Source organism: Malurus melanocephalus, unplaced genomic scaffold (assembly GCF_030028575.1).
Source record: "Malurus melanocephalus ecotype Western Australia unplaced genomic scaffold, MMel_1.1 scaffold_9, whole genome shotgun sequence".
In the NCBI taxonomy this organism is placed as follows: Eukaryota; Metazoa; Chordata; class Aves; order Passeriformes; family Maluridae; genus Malurus; species Malurus melanocephalus.
The window spans coordinates 6602974-6623887 of record NW_026623241.1 but is presented as its reverse complement, the minus strand read 5'-3'; the positions used below and the strand labels follow the sequence as shown (position 1 = coordinate 6623887).

At 42.5% G+C, this 20914-nt stretch overlaps 1 protein-coding gene across 3 annotated transcripts; it reads left to right on the top strand.

The window, feature by feature from the left end:
* The first annotated feature begins 1860 nt into the window (after window positions 1-1860).
* Window positions 1861-20914, top strand: LOC130579717 (transmembrane protease serine 11E-like). Of its 3 annotated transcripts, XM_057376743.1 has the most exons (11): window positions 1861-2008; window positions 9876-9999; window positions 11226-11341; window positions 11762-11829; window positions 13347-13510; window positions 14485-14523; window positions 15578-15758; window positions 15980-16245; window positions 17118-17260; window positions 17673-17846; window positions 18326-20914. In XM_057376743.1, exons 2-10 carry the CDS (start codon window positions 9888-9890, stop codon window positions 17832-17834), a joined length of 1251 nt encoding a protein of 416 aa, XP_057232726.1. In that variant the 5' UTR covers window positions 1861-2008; window positions 9876-9887; the 3' UTR covers window positions 17835-17846; window positions 18326-20914. The 3 variants fall into 3 exon arrangements, with proteins under 3 accessions (XP_057232726.1, XP_057232733.1, XP_057232716.1); XM_057376750.1 differs by having other exon boundaries at window positions 13410-13510; window positions 17673-20914; XM_057376733.1 differs by having other exon boundaries at window positions 17673-20914.

The following is a 20914-nucleotide window of genomic DNA, read 5'->3' as shown; positions in this document are numbered from 1 at the left end:
TTGATCTTTGCCATTTTATGTTCAGCCTCCAGAACCTTTCTTTTTTTCTTTCARGTGGTACCCAGATAGGCTACAACCCCTGCCTCCCTCCCAGCATTTCCCAACTTTTCCAGGCTTTTAAAAAGGTTTTGCAGTGTAGCACCAAATGGCACATAAGAAGAGTGTGTCTGGAATCAGGAGCTAAAATTGTTTGCTAGCTGGCAATGGAACCACTTGTGGCTATTTCATATCCCTTTTTCTTAGCTGGGCTTTCTGCTGCAGGGAGGTATTGCCAGTAAAAGAAGATACTCAGAGTGCAGAGAGGGGACCATTCACCAGAATTATTACTTTCTTTATCAGTTTAATGCCTTCCTGCTGTGAAATTAGGGCTGGAGGAGCTTCACAGTTCCCTAAAAAAGCATCCTCAGTTTAACTTCTTTCTTTAAGCAGCGGTAGATTTTTTTTTTTGCTGTAGGTGAGACTGTGAAGGGGTTGCCATGAGGGCTGTGTGGTTTGTACATCCACCTGTGGCACAATCAAGTCACAAGAAAGAGCCCAGTGTCTGAGGATCACGGGGTGCCTGGAACAAGTGTCTTTGCACCACCTACACACAGGTCAGGTGACACTTGATACTTTACCCTGGAAATTGTCACCCTCTAGCTAGGCTTCTGATTGCATTTCTCTTGCACACCTCGACTGACTCAGGTATTCCTATATGAGATGGCAATACTGCTTCCAGTTAAAGAATTGAGAAGCAATTACATTAAATGTGTCATTAACAACTGTATTCATCATGTTTTGTAACAAATTATGCTAAGACATTGACTAAATCCAAATTAGGAGAAGCTGAGGATTACCTTTAGCTTACACTTCGTTCAAAAGAAGCTGAAATTCTCCGAAAGRCAGTCTTCCTGTTACTTGACCATGGACTTGATGTAAGGTGGAAGGAAGAACTCCAGCCATGCTAGCTCTCAGTGTGTTACTAAACCAGTGATCCCTGAGCTGCAGAGGGGTCAAAYAAAGGTCATTAAGGTGGAGGAAAAGAGTCCCTAGAGGTTAGAAAGTTTATTGCAGCAAAGCAAAGAAAATATGTGCCACACACGTATCTTGTTCTGAGGTCTGTCTTCTTTATTTTCCTTCTCAAACAAGTCTGTGTGTTGGGGCTATGTGGTCACACACATCTTCTATCAAGTTTAGTGATASTGAGAAAATTTAAAATTGAAAAAGGGTTTGCCAAGGAAAGATTGAGAAATGCTACTCTATGCTAGAGTTTGTGCTTGTGTTGATTAATTGCCAGCTAACTTGCTGTCACTAGCACAAGTAGAACTTCTTATTTAAACCTGAAAAATATTTGTATCACAAATGTTTATCACATTGAAGAATTTTTCCRGGGCGGAAATGTGTGTGTAGCTAGGTGACCACAATTAAAATTATAGTCTAAGGAGTTAAAGAAGAACAAAAAAATTGAATTTAGCTGTTGTTAGGAGGGCAAATTCTTGTCTGGCCAAATGACCAATTTCAAGGCAGTTCAAGGGAGTTAAGATTCTGCATAAATTTTTCAGCTCCATACCTGGCCTAGAACTGAACATTGTCTCTTAAACATGCACTTTTTCTGCATAGGTCCTTCCCATAATTTCTGATTATAATAATATAATAGTATAATTCTTAATTATACCAAAGAAGGAAATAAACCCTGCGTCCTTGCAAAATTTTCATCGCTCTTCTGATTTGGGGTGTTGCAGGGTGTAGCTAATGCTCTCAAAAGGCTTCGGGATTCCTGGATGAAAGGTGTGATGAAAGAAGTGTATTGTTATTGTTTTAGGGGAGGAATCATGCTACTGGGTAAGCCTCTGTCACTGAGACYTGCTGGACTTGTTTGTTCTGACTTGCCTATGACTCCTTTCTTTCTTAATTCGGGAGATAAAGCCTCAAGTCTATGCTGTGATGCTGCAGAGTGTGTTGTGGTGTTCAGGACGGTGCATCTCCCTGAGAGAAGAGCTTCTTGTCAACCTCTCAGTGGTACCCAGAGGTGAGTGCCACAGGCTTCTGGCTTTCTCCTTGCTGTTTTGGGCAGCATGGCTACATTGTGTCTAGATTTATAGGGTAGTTTGAGCTTTGAGGGTGTGGGGAGAATGGCGCTGTTCTGAGCTTGCTTCTGGTTTGATCTGTCTTTCGTGCATCAGTAATCCTGGTATTTCAGTCTTTCTYCTCACCCAAAATGCATTTGTTTTCTGAGAATTCTCCAGTTTATCTGCAACATGATATAGCAAATCAAGGAGGCCTATGGGGAGAGCARATGAGAATCATCTCACTGTGCCTTACACTGACCTACCATTTGTGCTAGTGCAGTCAGAATGTGTTACGGGCACAACTGCTGAACCAGAGGACAAAAGGAGTACAGTTGGTAAAAGTAGCTTCTTATATTTTTGTTTATTTTCATGGACTTTATATGCAGCCAGTGAAGTGTTAATCTGTGCAGAATCAGCTTGGAAACACACCAAATCTGGCACCTGACCATTTCRCCCGCCCTGTGTTGGAATGAAAATCAAACTGAAAACCCACAGAGACTATAACTGCTTGTGTGGTGTCTTGCTTTTGGAATAGAATTCAAGAAGTCAAAGAAGGACARAGGGAGGCAGGCAGAGCGATTTTTGAAGTCTGAAAAGCAGAGGTCTACTGCTGAAATCTGTGACTGCCAAACTAACAGAACAAGATACTTGTCTGTGACCAACACAGCTGTAAGGGGAAATCTGAGAGGTTAAGATGATGTAAAAGTTACAGAAACTTATTCTAAACTGATTGCAATCAGTGGCCATATACCTAACATTTTCTTTAAACTGAGATGGCCTCTTGGTGTTCATGTAGATTGTAAGTCCTTACGTAGTGAGTACTCTTCCTACTTATACTAAAGCTTGTTTCAGAACATGAGAGTTTTTCCCAAGATCTTGGCTGTGGCAGTAGAAAAACGCATTATAGATCAATGATATTTCAGTCCCTGACATTACATTTATGTCCCAGACTGTTGTAGTGGTAAGGGATAGTGCCTTTACCCCAACGATTAAAGAGCTCACAACTTCTTAACAGTTGTGTGCAAAATGGATGAGAAAGTAAGAAACAGCAAATCTTTTGTGCTGATTGTAAAGGTGATCGGATAACCAGGGAAGCCTGTATGAGCAGCATTTTGGCATCATGGATATAATTGCTGGGAAGCTCTGAGTTAAGACATGCGGAAGACTGAATGCTGCCCTCAAATCTTGAAGCAAATGACAAGAGCCGTATTTGAGCTGYTGTCTTTACCCAGCTGAAGTGTGCTCTGGGGAAGCAACAAGACCTTGGTAAAATTGGATGGTTAAGGGGAGGAGCTCAATTAGTAAGTGGCAAATACGTTACTGATGCTTTATCTGACTGCAGAGGGGTGGCATGCAGCACCTACTGTTTTTGTGGGATGTTCAAGGGTGTGGGGAGATCAAGCTGATTCAGGATGACGCATAGAAGAACGCACACTTCATTTCCCTCAGCAGATCCCTTCAATGTCTGGAAGTCTTCCATTGTATCAGAACACTTTAGGAGATACCAGACATTGAGTAATTGAGGCTGGTAGGTAACTGACCTCATCTAAAGAAGGGTCTGACAGTACTTAAACAGGTACTAGCTGCTTCTGCTTCAGTTCTTGATATAGTAGAGGTTTAGGGATGTATGTTTAGAGATGTATGTCCTGAGTATGCCCCAAGAGCACAGGAGAAGTGCTAGATTGGTGTGGTTGCTTGTGGTAAAGGTGGAAGTGAAATTAGCATGTCTTACTTTGTGCCCCTGTGCTTTTCCAGACAGGCCTCCTGGACTAAGCCAGATATATCTCAGTTGCTGCCATTCCCAAGTACCCTGCCAGGGTAGATAACTTCAGGGACCTAGTATGGGTTTTCAAATCACACTCACCAGACCAGCAGATTAATCTGTTCAGTTGTCTTGTGAAAGGTCCTGTTTTTAGGAAGAGTGATTGTAGACATGTACCTGACTCCACCAACTGGGAAAACTGGTTATGGCTATAACTGTGGAGAGACCCTCCTCAGATGTGCCCCCCAAACTCTGCCACTGGCTCYTCTGAGACTACTTCAGCTAGCAGGGGTATAATAATAAAAAAAATGTCATAATAAWTGCATTATAGGAAGCAGATCACATAGAAGAGGTTGCTCATTTTCTTCTATGTGGAGTATGGCAAAACACTTGCAGTAAACAGGTGGTACCAGAAAAAGTGGTTTAGATTAATCTAAAAGAAAATCTAGTTTGGGATGCTGTGAGGGCTTAGCTTAAGAAGTCAAAAAATGTCAAGGGCAAATCTCAGGGTAGCTGTTCCCTGCTTACCCAGCAGCTCAGTGACTAGTACCACATGATAAAGTTACACTCTCTTTTCTTGTCTGAGCAGATGCTTTCTGATCAGTTTTCTGGTACTGCTCTTGCTGAGGCTTTTGATAGCACACAATAACTTAACCAGAAGAGATGGATAATCTCAATATAATGAATCAAATCCTGTCAGACTGTGGTGGGAGCTGAACTTGCATTGTGAATGAATAGAGTGACCTTTTAGGGACTTTGGTACAGGAAGAGAGAATGTCACCTGTGTATTGTACTTGTCTTTTGTTTTTGGGTAAATGTTGGGTAAAGAATTCATTTGGGGCTGCTCAGAAGTCCAGCCTGAAATCCAAAGTGCTTTCTTATTTGTTTCACAAGGGAGACCTGACAATTTTAGCTCGGTAAAATTTCAGTATAACTCTTCTTCATAATGTGCCAATAACTATTATTGCAGTTTTATTTCTTGCTGTATTTCACTTACTAAAATATCTTGTATTGAGGCTTGATTTAATATATCTCTCTCTAAACAAAACTTCAGTGTATTTTAAATACTTAATTCTATGAAAACATGGCTATTTTCAAAATAATTCATCTGGATTATTTTTTTTTTCCACTATGGAATAGCTTTTTAGTATCACAGTCTTTGTCTGATAGCCAAAGCGTGTAAACTGGGAGATTTAACAGTTTGCTCTTCCCAACCCAAATTAGCTGTGATATGAATGGGAGAGATGCTGCTGTCTCCATGGGTTATCTCGGGCCCCTTGGGAATGACGCATGTTTTAAATGAGAACACGAATTGCTGGAGGAGGTTTAATGTTCATTGATAGTATTGCCAAGATAAGCAGGTCTGTACTGAGCTAAAGGATCTTGCATTTGAAACTTCTCACTAATTCACTGCAGACTGAAAGCTGCCACATACAGACCATGGTTTTCAGAGCAGAGAGGACTTGGCCCTCAAGGTCTCCCAGTCGAGTCTGGCTGCTGATCTCTTGTGAAGGTTTGCTCCTGCAGACTGTGAGTTACCTCATTCATGCTAGAGAGTGARTGCATTGGTGCTATCTGAATTCTCCTGCTGGCCCTGCTAAGAGTTAATTTGCAGCTTACTGGAGTTTGGGCAGTAAAAGAGTCAGAGCCTGTGATATAAGTTGACAGGAAATGTGAGGCTATACAAAACACCAGACTCTAGAAGGCGTCACACAGACATGTGGTGGTATTGGGGATCTTCTGAGGAGAGCACAAGTCTAGTAAGCAGTGTCTCTTTGCCACTGGAAGAAAGAAAAGGTGGACCCATGGCTGAGGGCTTYCATCAGCACTGCAGAGGATCAGTGTTTATCTGGCCAGTGAGTGTTGCTGGGTGGAGCAGAATTTGCTTGGTTACTAGAGTGCGGAGAAGACCATGCCTAATTCCTAAACAGGGGGATCCACCTGCCACTGAACTATATAACTATGGAGATGGCACAGGAATCCCTGTCAGGTGGTTATTCTGGTAGAGCATGACAGTCCTGCCCTCTGTGGCACCATAGCAAAAAGGCTAGGGGAGCGAAGAGCTGGTTGGAGGTGTAATGTGTATTCATAATGAAGGCATTGAGTGGGCATAACCAGAATAAGAACTGTCTTCACTAACCATCCTAATCCTTGTCTCAGTAGAGCCAGGCATACCTAACTGTGATATAAAACAGAAAAAAAAAACCCCAAAAACATGGAGACTGATGAGCTGAGTCCTGCACACAGCCATTACAGTTGAAGGATCCTGGTAACTGTACACTGTGAGAGTCTTGGTGATTCCATTGCAAAAGATTATTTTTTTTCTATTCTGTTACTTAGCAAAATGGAAGTCAAAAAACATCCTGCTAAAGGGAGGAAACTGTTTTGGTTTTGAAGAGATATTTCCACTTTTAATCTGTATATCCTATATATAAATTAACTACCTCYATGTGGTGTTGGTTGACACCTCAGGGTTGTTGTTGGATGAGAAGCTCAACATGACCCAGCAACGCATACTCACAGCCCTGAAAGCCGACTGTGGCCTGGCCTGCATCAAAAGAACTGTGGCTAGCGGTTGAGGGAGGTGATTCTACTCTGCTCTTGCAGAGTACTGGAGTACTCAGCTCTGGATAAGTCCAACATAAGAAGGACACAGACCTGTTGGAGAAAGGCAGGAGAAGYRTCATGAAAATRATCAGAGGGCTGGAACAGSTCTCCTGTGAAGACAGACTSAGAGAATTCTGGCTGTTCAGCCTGGAGAAGAGGAGRCTTCTGGAAGATATTATGAGGAAATTCTTCACAATGAAGGTTGTGAGTGACTTGAACAGGTTGCTCAGAAAAGTGGATTCCCCATCCCTGGCTGGAAGTGTTCATGGCCACGTTGGGTGGGGCTTTGAGCAACCTYGTCTAGTGYAAGGTGTCCCTGCCTAGGGCAGGGGATTTGGAACTAGATGATTTTTAAGAACCTCTTCCAACCCATTTCAAACTATTCTTTGTTATGGATGCTTTAATCTTTTTTCTGAAAAAAAATTTAAGTGAAATCAGTATCAGAGGTGGTGTAGGCTTTTATTCCTCATCTCCCATATTTCCCTTTCCCTTGGCATTGCAACRCTTGCTAAGGTTTCTGTTTCCCTTTACAAGTCTTTGTGACATCTGGAGAACAAGGAGTTCTGAAATGTTGGAGGAGAAAGGGGTCTGTGCTGCCAGAGTTTGTTGGTGTAGCTGTAGGTATTTGCACAAAAGAAAATAGAGACAGATGGTTGGAAGGACTCATGCTGCCTGTGAGAGCATGAGTCTCACAGGCAATGAGGTGCTCATTTTTTTAAATCTTAAGCTWTTGTAGCTTTGGCATAAGGCCATGTCTTGAGGAAATCTGTCTGGATTCAGTTCACAAAATGCAGCGCTTATCCGGAGATCCAAGAGCACATTTGCCTCCACAGCTGCAGAGACAGCCATATGCTGCCAGGGCTATGCTGTGTGTTCTCTGTGCCAAAAGAAATGGAGGGATGGCTCTATAATTGCCATTCAGGTGGAAGCCCACTGGAGTAGGGACAGCTTCAGGACAGGGAACCACTCTGAGATAGATGGCAGGGGCTCGGGCTGGAAGCAAAAGCTCTCCAGTGAGGAGAGCGAAGTGAGATGCAAAAGCTGCATCTTTCAAGCATGAGACGTGACTAGTTAAGGAGGGGCAGAGGCATGTTGCCATAGYGGGCTGTTCCAATTAGCCAAGAGCAGTAATTGACTGCCCATGAGGTRTGCTGCAATTGCCTAGGACTGGGAAAGGCCATGAGATGGCTATGGGAGTGTTCCATGGAAGGCTGCTGCATATTGAAGAGAGTGAGGCAGAACAGTTCCAGTGGTTTTAGGTTTTTGTTTGAATCTCTTAATCTCTCAAACCCTCAGAGTTGATGGATAGTGTATACAGTGAAGTCTACATGGTGAGAAACCAAGGCTTCGGTGGAGCCAGTTGAGTTCTAGTGGGTGTTATTTATGTGCCCATTGCAACTTACAGTTTGTGAAGAAAATAACCTTGGCCAGCCTGGGCTTTCAGACTCCTATCAACTGCCTTGCAGCCTTGACATCAGGAGACTGTGCCAGGCTAGTGAGGAGAAAACTTAGGCTGTGCATTGCCTGAGCAGAACTTTGCTCCAGGRAAGCAGGAATAACAGAAGGAGTGGTATTTGGTTTCTCCATAGCATGTGACTGAAGCAGAAGATGAACCTGGTCCCCTGTCCTGTGTATTTTGGTAACACTAAGAAGCTTCTTGTGACCAYCTGAAGTTGGGATGCTGGCTGAAGCTGCTCTGTTTTAACTTTTCCTTTCCAGTATGGCACCTGTTTGAGTGGGTAAAAAAAATTGCCAGCTTCCTTTCTTAAGTAATGGGTCAAGATGYCTGTGACAGCACTCTCACTAGCCAAAACCACACTTTTATGTGAGGAGATYAAACTTCAAGTTGCTTCCAATTTTCCTCTCAGTTGCTGAATACACCCTTGCTGTCTGCAGACCTCTCAGCTCCTTTCCCCTGTAGTGCTATTTGGTTTTGTTTTATTCCTGCTTGGTTTGTTTCCCATTTCTTGGTTGTGGCTTTACTAGATTTTTTCCCATCAGAGCAGAGGGTATAACACTATCCTCCTTTCACACCACTTCACCATATTTTGATGTCTTGGATTTGTGAACCAGACCCTCGCCTTCRCTGCTCATCTGCCCACTCAGCTCAGTTCCTGAGATGGAGCCTCTGCTGGTAACCTGCTCTGCTTTCACTGTGATTTCTTCTTTTCCACCTTGTAGTCAGAAAACCTGTAAAGACAGGTTTTCTCTCTGCCTGCCTTTCTTCCTCTTCCTGCCTCCATCTTCTCAAATATTGCTCAGAAATAGCTGTAGTGTAGGTCTGAGAAGAGCAAAACAGCRTTTAGTATGTCTGGTTCACATCAATACAAACATGGATCAGTGGGTGTAAAGCAGCATGGTGACAAGCCAGCCCAGTCCTCCTCCTCAGGGTTGGCTGCTGCCATTGGTCACTCCCGGCATATCTGAGAGATTATCTGAGGTGTTTTTCTGATACCTCATACTAATGCAGACCATGTTGTCAAGACTCAGTATGTGGCATGAAAATTACCACATAGTGTGCTGTGGAATTACTGGGGATCTTTAATAATTATGCTTAAAGTTTTACATCATCCTACAATAAAGCTACTGAGGGCATACATAAAAATGCAGTTTTCTTAATGTTCTCTTGCTTAATGCTGCACTGGAGGACTTAAGTGGAGGAAAAAGTCTTCTGTGCCTTCGTAAATGACTCAAATTCTCAACCATTTTGCAGRTCTGCTCTTGGCTTTCAGAGTTACTAAGTCTGGATCTTGTTGCCACATCACATTTGCACACAAGTACCTCTTTTMCTATAAATTGTCTGGCAGGAGACAGGATGTGGTCTCTTTCAATGTATGTATGGCTTTGGAGCAATAAGCCTCAAACCCTGCAGAGATTCAATAAATGCTATTACTCATACCAAGTAAAAATAACCAAAGCTTATATTATGTGGCATCTCTGGTTGCCTAGAGTATCCTTGGGGCAGAGTTTACTTCACCAGTCATGAATTATTACATTTATGTTCAGTTTAAGTGCCTGTGTGGGCAGTCAGCTGCACCTGAAATCTGTGTAATATTTCTTGAAGTGAAATTGACTCTACTAGCAATACCTGCACAACTTTTTCTGAGGGTGTATGAGAAGCAACAGAAGCAAGTTAAGTTAGAACAAAGGAAATTCTGACTAAATATTAAAAAAAGCTTTTGCCATGATGGGCAGTGACTGGACTGGAGATTTTGAGAGACTGAGTTATTTTTCTTCTCAGAGATACTAAAACTTGACTGGACAAAGCCTGGAGCAACCTGCTTCAGAGGGCCTAGTTTAAACAATCAGACCCKCAGAGTCCAGAGATCCTTCCCAACCTCCCTCATTCTGTGAAGTTTTTCAGCTGAGCTAAGCTGTGCCAGATATAATTAGACTCAGGGTGTACTATTGTCTTTGTACTAGAGTTGATTTTTTTCATGTTGTTTTCTTCAATGCAGGCAGTGATCCAGATGGACAGAGCAGTAAGGCGTTTGGAGCCATGGAAGATTGCTGTAATWGTTGTGTCCGTGATAGTAGGCTTAGCCCTCATCATTGGCTTGATTACATTTCTTTTGTGCCACGGTAAGTACCCCACTATTTTGTTGTCACAAACCYTCAGGAATATGTTGTGTTTCACTTGTTACTGTGGTCTTGCCTGAAGATTTATGTATACAATTTGCCCCTGTAGCTTTCTAAATGCTATTCAAAATCTGAATTGATTTGAAAACCTGTAAGAATACTTGAAATATGCTTTACTTGAAGCAGGGATTTCAGTTGTAACCCTCTTTTTGCTTCTTGCCCTGGTGTCTCCACTTGTATCCGTGACTGACCAAAGGATGGCAGTCTTCTTCATAAGCCAGAGGTGTGTGTAGTACTCAGGCTGTGCATAGTAAGCTTAGTCTTGAATGGAATTTTTGCAGAAACTCAACTTGGTGCCTCTAGCTGAGAATATTCCAGAAAGAGAGAGGGTTTAGGCATTTCAGAGCCCAGAACTCAATTCTGGTTGCCAATGGCCCAGTTTCAGTAGCAGATCATAGAATCATTGAAGTCRGAAAAGGTCTTTAAGATCACCAAGTCCAAACATCTTGGCTCGTGACTTGAAGACAATTAATTCCATTCCCAGTCACTTGCCTCATGAATGAAATCAAGTCATTCCATTCCCAGTCTCTGAGATATGAGTGTGAGTTTTGTGAAATGCCTTCCTGCTGGAATGGAATGAATCATATTGCCGTCTCAGGTCACCAAGAGTTGGTGAGACTTGCATTAGGACACCAGAAGGAGCCACTGCAGAGCTACAGCTCAGCTTTGCTTTTTGCCAGCTCTCTGTCAACAGGGCCCCTCTCTGCCATTCACCTGAGAACCAGATTTTAAACTTAACCCGACTGCTGAACAGATGCCAACAGCCCTGCGCTGTGTGCCTCTCAGAGAGGCAGGGACATGCCAGAGTGCAGCTAGGGAGGAGTGAATGTGTCTGAGTTGGAAGGGACATAGATGGGCTCCTTTGTCTGGTGCTGTGAGAACCTCAGGCCAACAAGAAGATGGACCCCAGGGAAATGTTGTAGTGGGTATAATTTAGAGCTCCTTGGGATGGTTCTCAGAGAAGAAATGAGCCCCTAGATGCTCCATGGAGCAACAGGATGGTCTGGAACCTGTTTTTCTCAAACAGGTGCTGCTAAAGCTGTATTTTTACAGCTGACATGATTGCAGCCCGAGCCTGGGACCCTCATTTGTGCCATGTTCTGTGAGACACCATCTTTGAATTGTGCTAAAAATGATCAGCTACCTTTCCTTCTTTTTCTCCTCTGTAGATCAAGACAGATATTACAATGCATCTTTCCTAATCACCAATGTCAACTACAGTCCTCAGTATGAAAGGCAAACTACAGATGAATTCAGGAACCTAAGYGAAGATATTGAAACCATGGTAAACTAAAAGTTTCTCTGTTTACATCTGACCTATGGTGAAGAGTTCTGCAATTGTGTGCTTGGAARTAGAGGTGATTGTGCCTCATCCCTACATGGCTGGCCTTATCTTTCATGCCTTGCTGTAGTGGGTTAAAGAGGCATAGCTGACTGCGCACAGGCAGATGGTAAACACAAAGGCTGTCTGTTACAGAAGCCCTGTGGTAGAACTGGCAACCACAGTGCAGAATGGACAGTGAAATTGTCCAACTGAGCTGTTTATTTTGGATCTRTATCCTCTGATAGAAATTTAGTGGTAGCTTTGGAGTAGAGGTGGAGATCTGAAGGCATTTCATTTGTTTTAGAGGCTCATGATACTGTTATATTGTGAAAGCATGTACTTACTGCAGGTGTATTTTAACATAGTCTTTTCTTTTAACAGATATCTGAAGTATTCAGGGGGTCCTTTCTAAGTAAAAGGTACCTCAGGTCCCACGTTGTCAGTCTAAGGTAAGTAATGTGAAGGCCAGGAATAATCAGAGATGTGATAAATACCTTTTCCGCCTACCTGTTGACCATATGGAGCATTCCTGGCTGCTTATAATTGAGTTACACCTGCAGGGTGACTAAGCCTTGTCTGGTTGTTGCTGTCCTCCAGTGCTCACAATACTGAAGTGTCAGTTACCTTTAGAGGTCAGCAAAGAAGAGAAGTTAGCCTTATAATTCTGCAGATTCATTACCTGTATATCAGTTGCTTCTGGCTGTGATGCAAGACCTGGATTGTTGGGTGATCCCCACCTTCACTACTAGTTAACAGCCTGAGAGATGCAGAATGAGCTCTTTTTCCCACTTTCTTCTTCCTGTGAAAGCTTAGGCTTGTGTTTCCCCCTCTGCATGATGCACAGCAGGAGGTGACTGTTCTTCTGCCTCTATGAAAAGGTTTGAAGGAATAAATGATTCCACTGTGAGATACATGGATATAGATGAGGGAATATAGACATGGATATAGTAGAGGGTCCTGTATGAAAGATTTGAGTCTTTCCTCTGCAGTAATTGTGTATCACTTTCAGTGGTAGGATCCATTGCTTCCCTCTCCTCCATGTTACTTTATTTTGGAGATGTATAAGGCTCAATTGTGCCATGGAACAATTTTCCCTAGATGTCAAAAAATGCTGGACAAATGTCCTTCTTCAGAGCACTTCAGAGCACTTCTGGGACTTTTTGCCTTTACCTTTCTCTAGATGGGATGAGTAATTTCCTTAAACTGCTCTACATCATTTTCTGRTGCTGGTTTCTTTTACGAGCCTCCCACAGTATACACCAACAGAAATTGCAGAGTTTGGGAGCTAGAGTCCAAATGACTTCTTTACACCTTTTGGATTTATCTCTTCCAAACTTGTTTTCATTACAGATACTTTGTACAGCTAGGAACTGGAGCAGCTTAGCTGCATCTCTGCTCCCTTTCCCTCAAAGCTTCAGTTGGTTTTCGTTTAGACTGTTAGTTTAAAATATTGGGGCCAATATTTTATAGTGTCAGTAAGTGATCTCAAACTATTGAGAATGTTGCGTCTAAACACATAGATCTCACTGGCCAATAAATGGACAAGTGACTTAAATGGAAAGAAATGCCAAAAGAGTTTTTCAACTTCTGTTKTAACTGGATCCTAACTTGGCTGTTAGGAATGGCCTGTTGGACGTCTGCTGAATGGCTTTAATTTGCTGTATTGTTCCCACGGCCACTTGTGTCCTACTGATTAGGCCAAAGGGAGTGATCCCTTCTTTGCTTCTCAGCTCTACTGCTTATAACAGTTCCCAGAAAATTCCCACTGATCATTGTCATAGCAAGAAGCTTTTGCTGCCTGCTGACATGTCATCATCTTCTTTACTTGAGCACAGCCATGCTGTTTGTTCTGGATATCTGTGCAGACCAGACCTGTTCTCATATAAAGAAGACAGGCAGTGCAAAGCAGAGCCAGAAGCATTAGTAGGCAAAGAGAACGACACCRTTTATTTTTGTTGGTTTGTAGCCCAGATCCTGGTGGAGTGGTTGCATCTGTTGTTCTGGTATTTAAATTTCCCTCTGCTGACAGTGAAGCAACGACCTGGGGTCACGTCAACCGTGTGTTACTCAGAAGGCTGAAAGCAACCTCAACATACCTGGATGTTGACCAGTCTACTGTTAGACTCACAGGCAAGTGCCTTAGGTTTGTGTTTTCAGCTTGGAATTTGTTCCTCAACTTTACTGTTCTTAGTGTAATGAGTTTTACCTTAGTATGCAAATATAGGCTATTCTTGTTTCTTTTTAAGCCTTCTCAAAATTGTCTGTTAGGCTGACAGCCTGGGAACTTGGAAGACAGGGTATGGAAAGAACTAAAACATATTGATGCTGATTTATGAATGTGAGCTCTTTTCTGTGCATCAGTGGCTTTCCCTGTGTGACTTAGCTGTGTTGAATGAGATCGCTCCCCTCAATTAATCAAGAAAAGTCCAACTTTGTGACCGTGAGTTCACAAACTACTTTTAGACACAGAGTAAATTGAACAGGAACCTGTATCACCAGGCACTGGAATGTAGAGTCCTCAAGCTATTTAAAAATGCAAGGCTGAGGTGGTTCCCTTCTCTACCACCTGCCACTTTCTTTGCTTATTYGACTGATTGCTGTAACAAGTGTCCATAACAAGATCCTGAGTATCACTGAGCAGTAATCCTCTCCCACTAATCTGTTGTGGATTGCCATCAGACTCTGACAGAGGCATTTTTGTAGGAAAAATTCAAAATGTTGTACTTTACCTTCAGTCAATGCCAGCAGTAAGGATTTATGAGAATTCCTTTGACCACCTTGCCCCACTAAACCTTGCCTGTAGGCATTTGCTTKTGGCTGTGCACGTTGTACATGTAGATGCAACTTGGACCTGCTTACAGTCATCTGCTGCTTTTGTTAGCTTTGAGCTAAGGCAAGAAAGGTGTATCTTGTGGCCTTATACTTTCTGTGAGGAACAGAGGCTCAACTGAACTTCTCCAACAGAASAAATTGCTTCTTGTACAGTCACTTCATGCAGGAATGCAAGTTATTTAATTTGTGTTTCCTGGGTACAGGGAGAGAGTCTGGGTTAGATCGTGTAGCATATGAGATAAACTTACTGCGGTCTTTGTTTCTCATTCCAGAGTTGAACAAGGAAAAAGGAGATAACCTTTTAAACAACTGTAAGTACAAATGCTTTATAGTAAAGGTCCAGAAACATGGCGCTAGGTGTTCTGTCCTTACAAAATCCTTATACTTCTGTGACACAAGTTGAAAAGAGCAATAGACAGTGCATGAGCCAGGGAAGACTTTAGCTCATTTCCTTGCAGTCTTGCTGACTCTGTACTGTCTGTAGAATCAGGCATTCTGGCTTGGAGGAGGGAAGCACTTGCTTTAATGTTGATTATTGGAAGTAGGGCATGGGTGAGCTGCTGTTAGCAAGTTTGCATAAGGATTACCGTTTTGCTGTGGTCCATGATTCTTGCTGGAATCCTTCAAAAAACATTTTCTCTCCTTCCCCTTCCTTCCTGAAGATAGGTTTGGCAGTAGATGTCTGTCAGATTTGAGCTAAACTTTAAGGAAAGGCCAGAGGGTGGGAGAGGGAGCAGAGCTGTCCTCAGTGAGAGCAAGGCAGTGGCACAGCTCTGGAGCGCAGCTTCAGTCCTTCTCCTGTTCTGTGCTCCCCCTTGAGGTCTTAGAGCTCCTCTGGAAACAGGGAGACAGCATAAGTACCTTCCAAGGGCAATCCATCCGTTCTCTGCATGGTCTTGAGGAATTTGCATGTTAGCTTTCCATCCTCAAATGGCCTCTGAAAATTTACTAGTTTGAATCTAACTTTTTTCATCTGAATAATATGTGATTGTGCTGTTGGCACAGTGGCTGTAAGTAAATTGTTGGGAAGAGGACATTTGTTTTGTTGCTGCTGGCAAGGCTAATATGGATGTGACCTGACAAAATCCCTTCTTTCACTGTTTCAGATACATAGCCTTTAGGCCCCATGGGAGTACATATGGGCTTTTGTGTCTGAAAACTGGTTTAATGAAAAAGCACTGACTCTTCTACCAAACTTCTTTGTTTACYCTGCATCTATGCTGAGGCACTTGTGACCATGGCACTTGGTTTCCCTGCTTTAGGTGAAGGCTGTCTCTTGACAGAGACTCCTGCCCTGTTAACGCCTGTGCCTGCAGCTATGAAGGCCTTCAGTCAGCTAAAGCAGGACTCCCTTTTCTTTGATAGGCTGTGGAATACGAAGACAGGCATTCTCCTTCACAGGAGTGGAGAGAATAACTGGTGGGCAGCGTGCACGGGAGGGAGAATGGCCATGGCAGGCAAGTATTCAGCTTGATGGGACCCATCGCTGTGGTGCATCAATCATCAGTAACACCTGGCTTGTGACTGCAGCCCACTGCTTTAGAGGGTAAGTCATCAGCACTATTCTGATCCTACAGCTCTAAAAACTCGTGGGTGCTCTGACCTTTTGTGACTCTTTAATATCTGTATCTGCTAAAAGATAATGAAGTTTGACTCTTTCTCTTAGAAAGTCCTGGTCACATTGCTTTTCAATGCTTAAAAGGAGAGCTAAGGTCCCTTAGGGATCTTGTTTTGTGTGGCTGTGGCATAACCTCAAATATCTTACAGAGTAAGAGACCCTCGGAGGTGGACTGCCAGCTTTGGAATTCTGCTGAGACCTCCAAAACAGAAAAAATTTGTCCGGAGAATTATTGTTCACGAAAGATACAGTGACCTTCTCCTTGATCATGAACATGATGTGGCTGTTGTGGAACTTGCCTCTGCTATTGAATTCACAAGTGATGTGCACAGTGTCTGCCTACCTGAAGCAACTCACATTTTCCCAGACAACATTTCCTGTTTTGTCACTGGCTGGGGAGCTTTGGAGAATGATGGCGAGTGTCTCTTGCTCCCTGTGTCCTGTCACACATGTGTCTGAAATGCCTGATGTTAATTTTATGGGGTTTTTTCTGTTGATTTTAAGTTCCTTAGACTTGTTGTTTGATAGGTGCTTGTCCTAATGAGATACCTTTGRACTTAGTTTGCAGCTTTTTTGTCTGGCTTGGTCAGTGGATTGGAATTGGGGGGAAGAATCWGAAGGCTGTCTTACAGGATTTAAGAGCAGCTTTTCTTTGTTGCTGCATGCACAGTGCTAGCTGAATACATTCTGTTCTCCAATCCCTCTGAGTTGAGCTCTGAYATGAGTTCTTTTGCTATTCAGATTTTTCACAGAGGCACCATGACAATTTTCATCAGTTATTCTTTCTTTGGTCATAAATGAGGCCTCATCCAGTGATTTGAGYGAGCTTCTTTCACATTAGTCCGTGCCATTGAGGTTAGAGATGATGGGACTATAAATCTGCTTGTGAGAACCACTGAACCATATAGGTTATGTTTCATGGGAGACCCTTGGGATGTGTAGTGATTGTCCAAAGCTATGCTGACCAAATGGGTCTTTTCAATGATAGCAAGGACATACCATGCATCTAGAGTTGAATTCAACACTGAAATATATGCAAAAATCAATTTGTCCATTATACTAAAGAGCATCTGATAATGATGAATGATGAAAAAGAGTTATGTCTGGGAACAAGTGAAGGACTTTAGTGCTGTTGGGAACTTTGTTATTTCTGAGACATTATCTGGATAGCTCCTTTAATTGCTTGTGATAGCAGAAAAGCAGCAGGAAAATTTGGCTACTCCTAATCTTTGACATTTTTACATTGCCTACCCTGTCTGCAAATTCTAATGCCACTTCTCCTTCTAGGCTATAGTGTTAATCAGCTTCGACAAGCAGAAGTGAGAATTATAAGTACTGAGATTTGCAATAGGAGACAAGTGTATGGTGGAGCAATAACACCTGGAATGTTGTGTGCTGGATACTTGGAGGGACAGGTGGATGCTTGCCAGGTAAGTATATTTTTTATAGGTAGTAGTAAAAAGGAAATAGGTGGGATGGAAGGTGATGTTTACTAGAAATAAAATGTACTTTCAGCAATCTTAAGTTGATGCATTTCAGTATCTTAATAGATGCAAATGAAGAGCTTCATGGCTCATGGGCTGAAGTCTTCACTTCAGGTTGCATTGTTTATGTACAATACACCAGTAAGAGAATGTGAATGTGAGGGGGTGGACTGGGACAGACTGAATTATACATAGGCTGTGGSCATCTGTCATGTTAGTAAACTGTATGAAACTTGAATTACAGCTGAGATCTAGAGAAAAATACCTGTCAATTGTAACAGAACAATTTGAGACTTGCTTCATTAGTGAGGTGAACACTGTTTATGTTTTTTCTGCCTCTTGACATTTTTCTCCTTAGGGTGATTCTGGCGGGCCACTGGTGCATGCGAATTCCAGAGGAATCTGGTATCTGGTGGGAATAGTGAGCTGGGGAGATGAATGTGGCAAGCGAAATAAACCAGGAGTGTACACACGAGTGACTTACTATCGAAACTGGATCCACTCCAAAACGGGCATCTGAAACCTGGAGCAGGTTAAGTTTTGTGGGCTGTGTACAGCTATTCCTCTGACACATGCTGCTCCGTGGTCACCCTCTAAGCAGCTGCTGGCTTAGCTTGTGGTCATGTATAAAGTACCTGTAAGCTTGGAGCAGTCTAGGACTTGAAACTGGTGGTTTGGCCTACAGCCAGATGGGGATGGACTTGATCCATGGGACAGTTGTTTGCTCAGGAAGTAGTCTATCAGAGGGACAACTGCCTTTGTCTATATGCAATATATTGACCCTTTTTTCTCCATGGCTGCGTCTTGGCCCCAGCTTTTATACCCAAGCAAAGTGTTTGAGTCCAAACAATCATCTATGAGCATCCAAGAGAAGCTTTAACTGAAACCTGTCCCATCCATTTGCTGTGTGCTCAAAAGGCCCTATCTATCTTTAGACAAGCTACAATCCAGCCCCTGACTCCAAGGCTGCTGTACAGCTGAATTCTTGAGCTTTCTCCTGTATCATTCCAGGGAGTGTACCATAATAAAGAATGGAAGATGGCTTAGAGAAGTCCTGGTTCCTAATACCACATCGGACTGTTACTTAAGGGAATAGAGAATTATTCCTTGCCTGAAAAAGGAATTAATGGAGAACACCAGYTTGTGTCCACCTGCTTTGAACAAGGGAATGTATGCCCACCCATCACTTCATATAAACAGCCTCTACTACAGCATTTGCCATGGGAATGATTGCTGGAATTAAGACCAAAATCCACTTTTTATTCATATCAATCTGTTGTCATAGCAAAGTATTTGGCTGAATTAATTTCCATTTTTGACTTTCCAGAGTGTGTTTTTCTGAATAAAAATCCTTTCCTTTTTGTGCAGAATGGACGATTATACCAATCTTAGTATGACCATTGTAAAAAATAACTTCTCAGACTTCTTATTCTTGTGAATGCTATTTTCAAGTCTTCATAATTTTGTAGGTGCATCTTTAGCTGAATCTTGTAAAAAAGCCCCAAACTTTTACATTACAGTGGAAATGCCCCTCTCCTTCAGAGCAGGGCAGAACTTCTGACAGACTCAGAAATCTTATGTACAGATCTTTCTTTTCCCACAAAAAGAAAGACTTGCCTGTGTTACATTGCCAGACTGACTCATTTGATCTCAACCACACAAACCTCATAGTCTCTCTGACTTCATGTCTTCAGGAGCCCATGTTTCTACAACCCAGCATCAGAAYACACCTATTTTTGGTGAGGATACTCTCCTTGGTGTGTCTGCAAGCTTTCTAACACTTCTTGTGGATCCTGATCCTCACAACGGCAAGTGCTGTGAACTTAATTGCTGGATAATAAGCCACACAAYTGCTTTCTTCTCCTCTGTGGTCAGAAGAGAAAGAACTCAGCAGAGGAGACCCTGGCCACATTGCCAAGACTCAGAGGTGGTCCAGCATGGCAAGCAAACAAGAATCTCATACCAGGCTTGAAAAAGCAGACAGCAAGCTTTCAGCATGCTCTTAGTTGGAAGGGTCAGGGGAAACAGACCCTCAGTGATTACAGTCTTAGGATCAGAGTGTTGCTCAAGTTGAGCACCAGTCATCTGGTGAAGTCAGTGGCAGTTCAGGGATTCCTTCTGGGCTGTGCACCTTGCTGCTAGTCCTGCCAAACAGAGCAGCAATCCCTCCAGAGCAGTGATAACATTATTTTGATAACATATCCTGTGATTTGACTGTTTGTCAGTACAGGGAAACATGTTTTTGTAGACCCTCACTAWAGGTACTCAAATATTTGGATGCCCAGGATGGTCTGCTGCTGTTGTGTGTTTTATGCTTGTGTATACCTTGTGCTTATTTTTTTTTCTCAGGGAACTTTTCTTGTGGAATGTTGTGAGCTTCGGAAGCAAAACTTGGTGGCTTAATTTCTACATAAYGAATAAAAACTGTCAGACTGGTTCCATAGGTCTGAGCCCAACAGATTTCATTTTATCCTCTTCAGCAGAACATGACTTTGAAGTATGTTGCTTGTTAGAAGAAAGGTTAGAATTGATAAATGATAAATATATATGAATTATTTTCTTGGTCATAGCAATTGTGWTACCAGGAGGGTGAATAAAATTTTATATTTGTGAAGAAAAGCATCATTACAAGACACTGTGGATTTCCAGTTCTCAAAGCATTTTAGGCTTGGGTTTTCAAAGGGCATAATGGTTTCCCCATCCTGCTGGATTTCATTGTAACTTGCATACTTACCATTTTTAGGGCTGTAAATATCAACTTTCTTACCAATTCCCCCAATCAGAAAAGTAGATGTCCAAAAATTTTATTTTGAATCTGTGAACTTTCCAATTGTGCTTATTTTGGGTACAATATCAGAAAGCCTTAAGCATTTCACTCTGTATCAAGGGCTGGAGTAAGTCTCATTCTCCCAAGTGGTGCACTCAAGACTGAAAATCTCAACTTATCATTTGCTCAAGGAGCTGCCAGTACTGAGAATCTATTTGTAGAGGTACAGTACCTGATTCACCTTAATGCTGAGTGCCAGCACAGTGCAGCCAGGAGGAGTGGGATGAAGAGGACCTAACATCTACCTGATGTGCATTTTGGGAACCTTTCTTCTGGACTACTTTGTGGAGTTTCTCCTTACAGCATCTGGAAATTTCTGTTCCAGTTTCTCCTGGAGGCAATGCWGTTTACATGCTCTGAGGCCTTTTGGTGGTGCAAAGCAGTGCAATTGGTGATTATCAAGGAGAGTACTTGAAAGAACAAACTTCATCCAAGGGAGCGAGCGTTGGTGTGGCTGGACATGATGGGCCTGAATCCCTTACTTGTGGCAAAACTACACTGATGTCATCCTTGACTGGCTTTTCATGAGGGAAATTATGGAAATCTGAAACCAAATTTTTTTATTTGGTTTAAGGTGGTCTMGCAGAGTTCTATTTATTTTAAGCTGCATTTTCACCTATTCGTGAGGCCACAAGCTACAATTTCTCTCATCTGTGTTTTTGGAGGAATTAACATCTTCACTCAAGGCAGAATGGGAGATATCTAGCTATACAAACATGCATGACACTCTGGAATGTAATTTATATGTAATTTAATAAAATCTGTTAAATTTA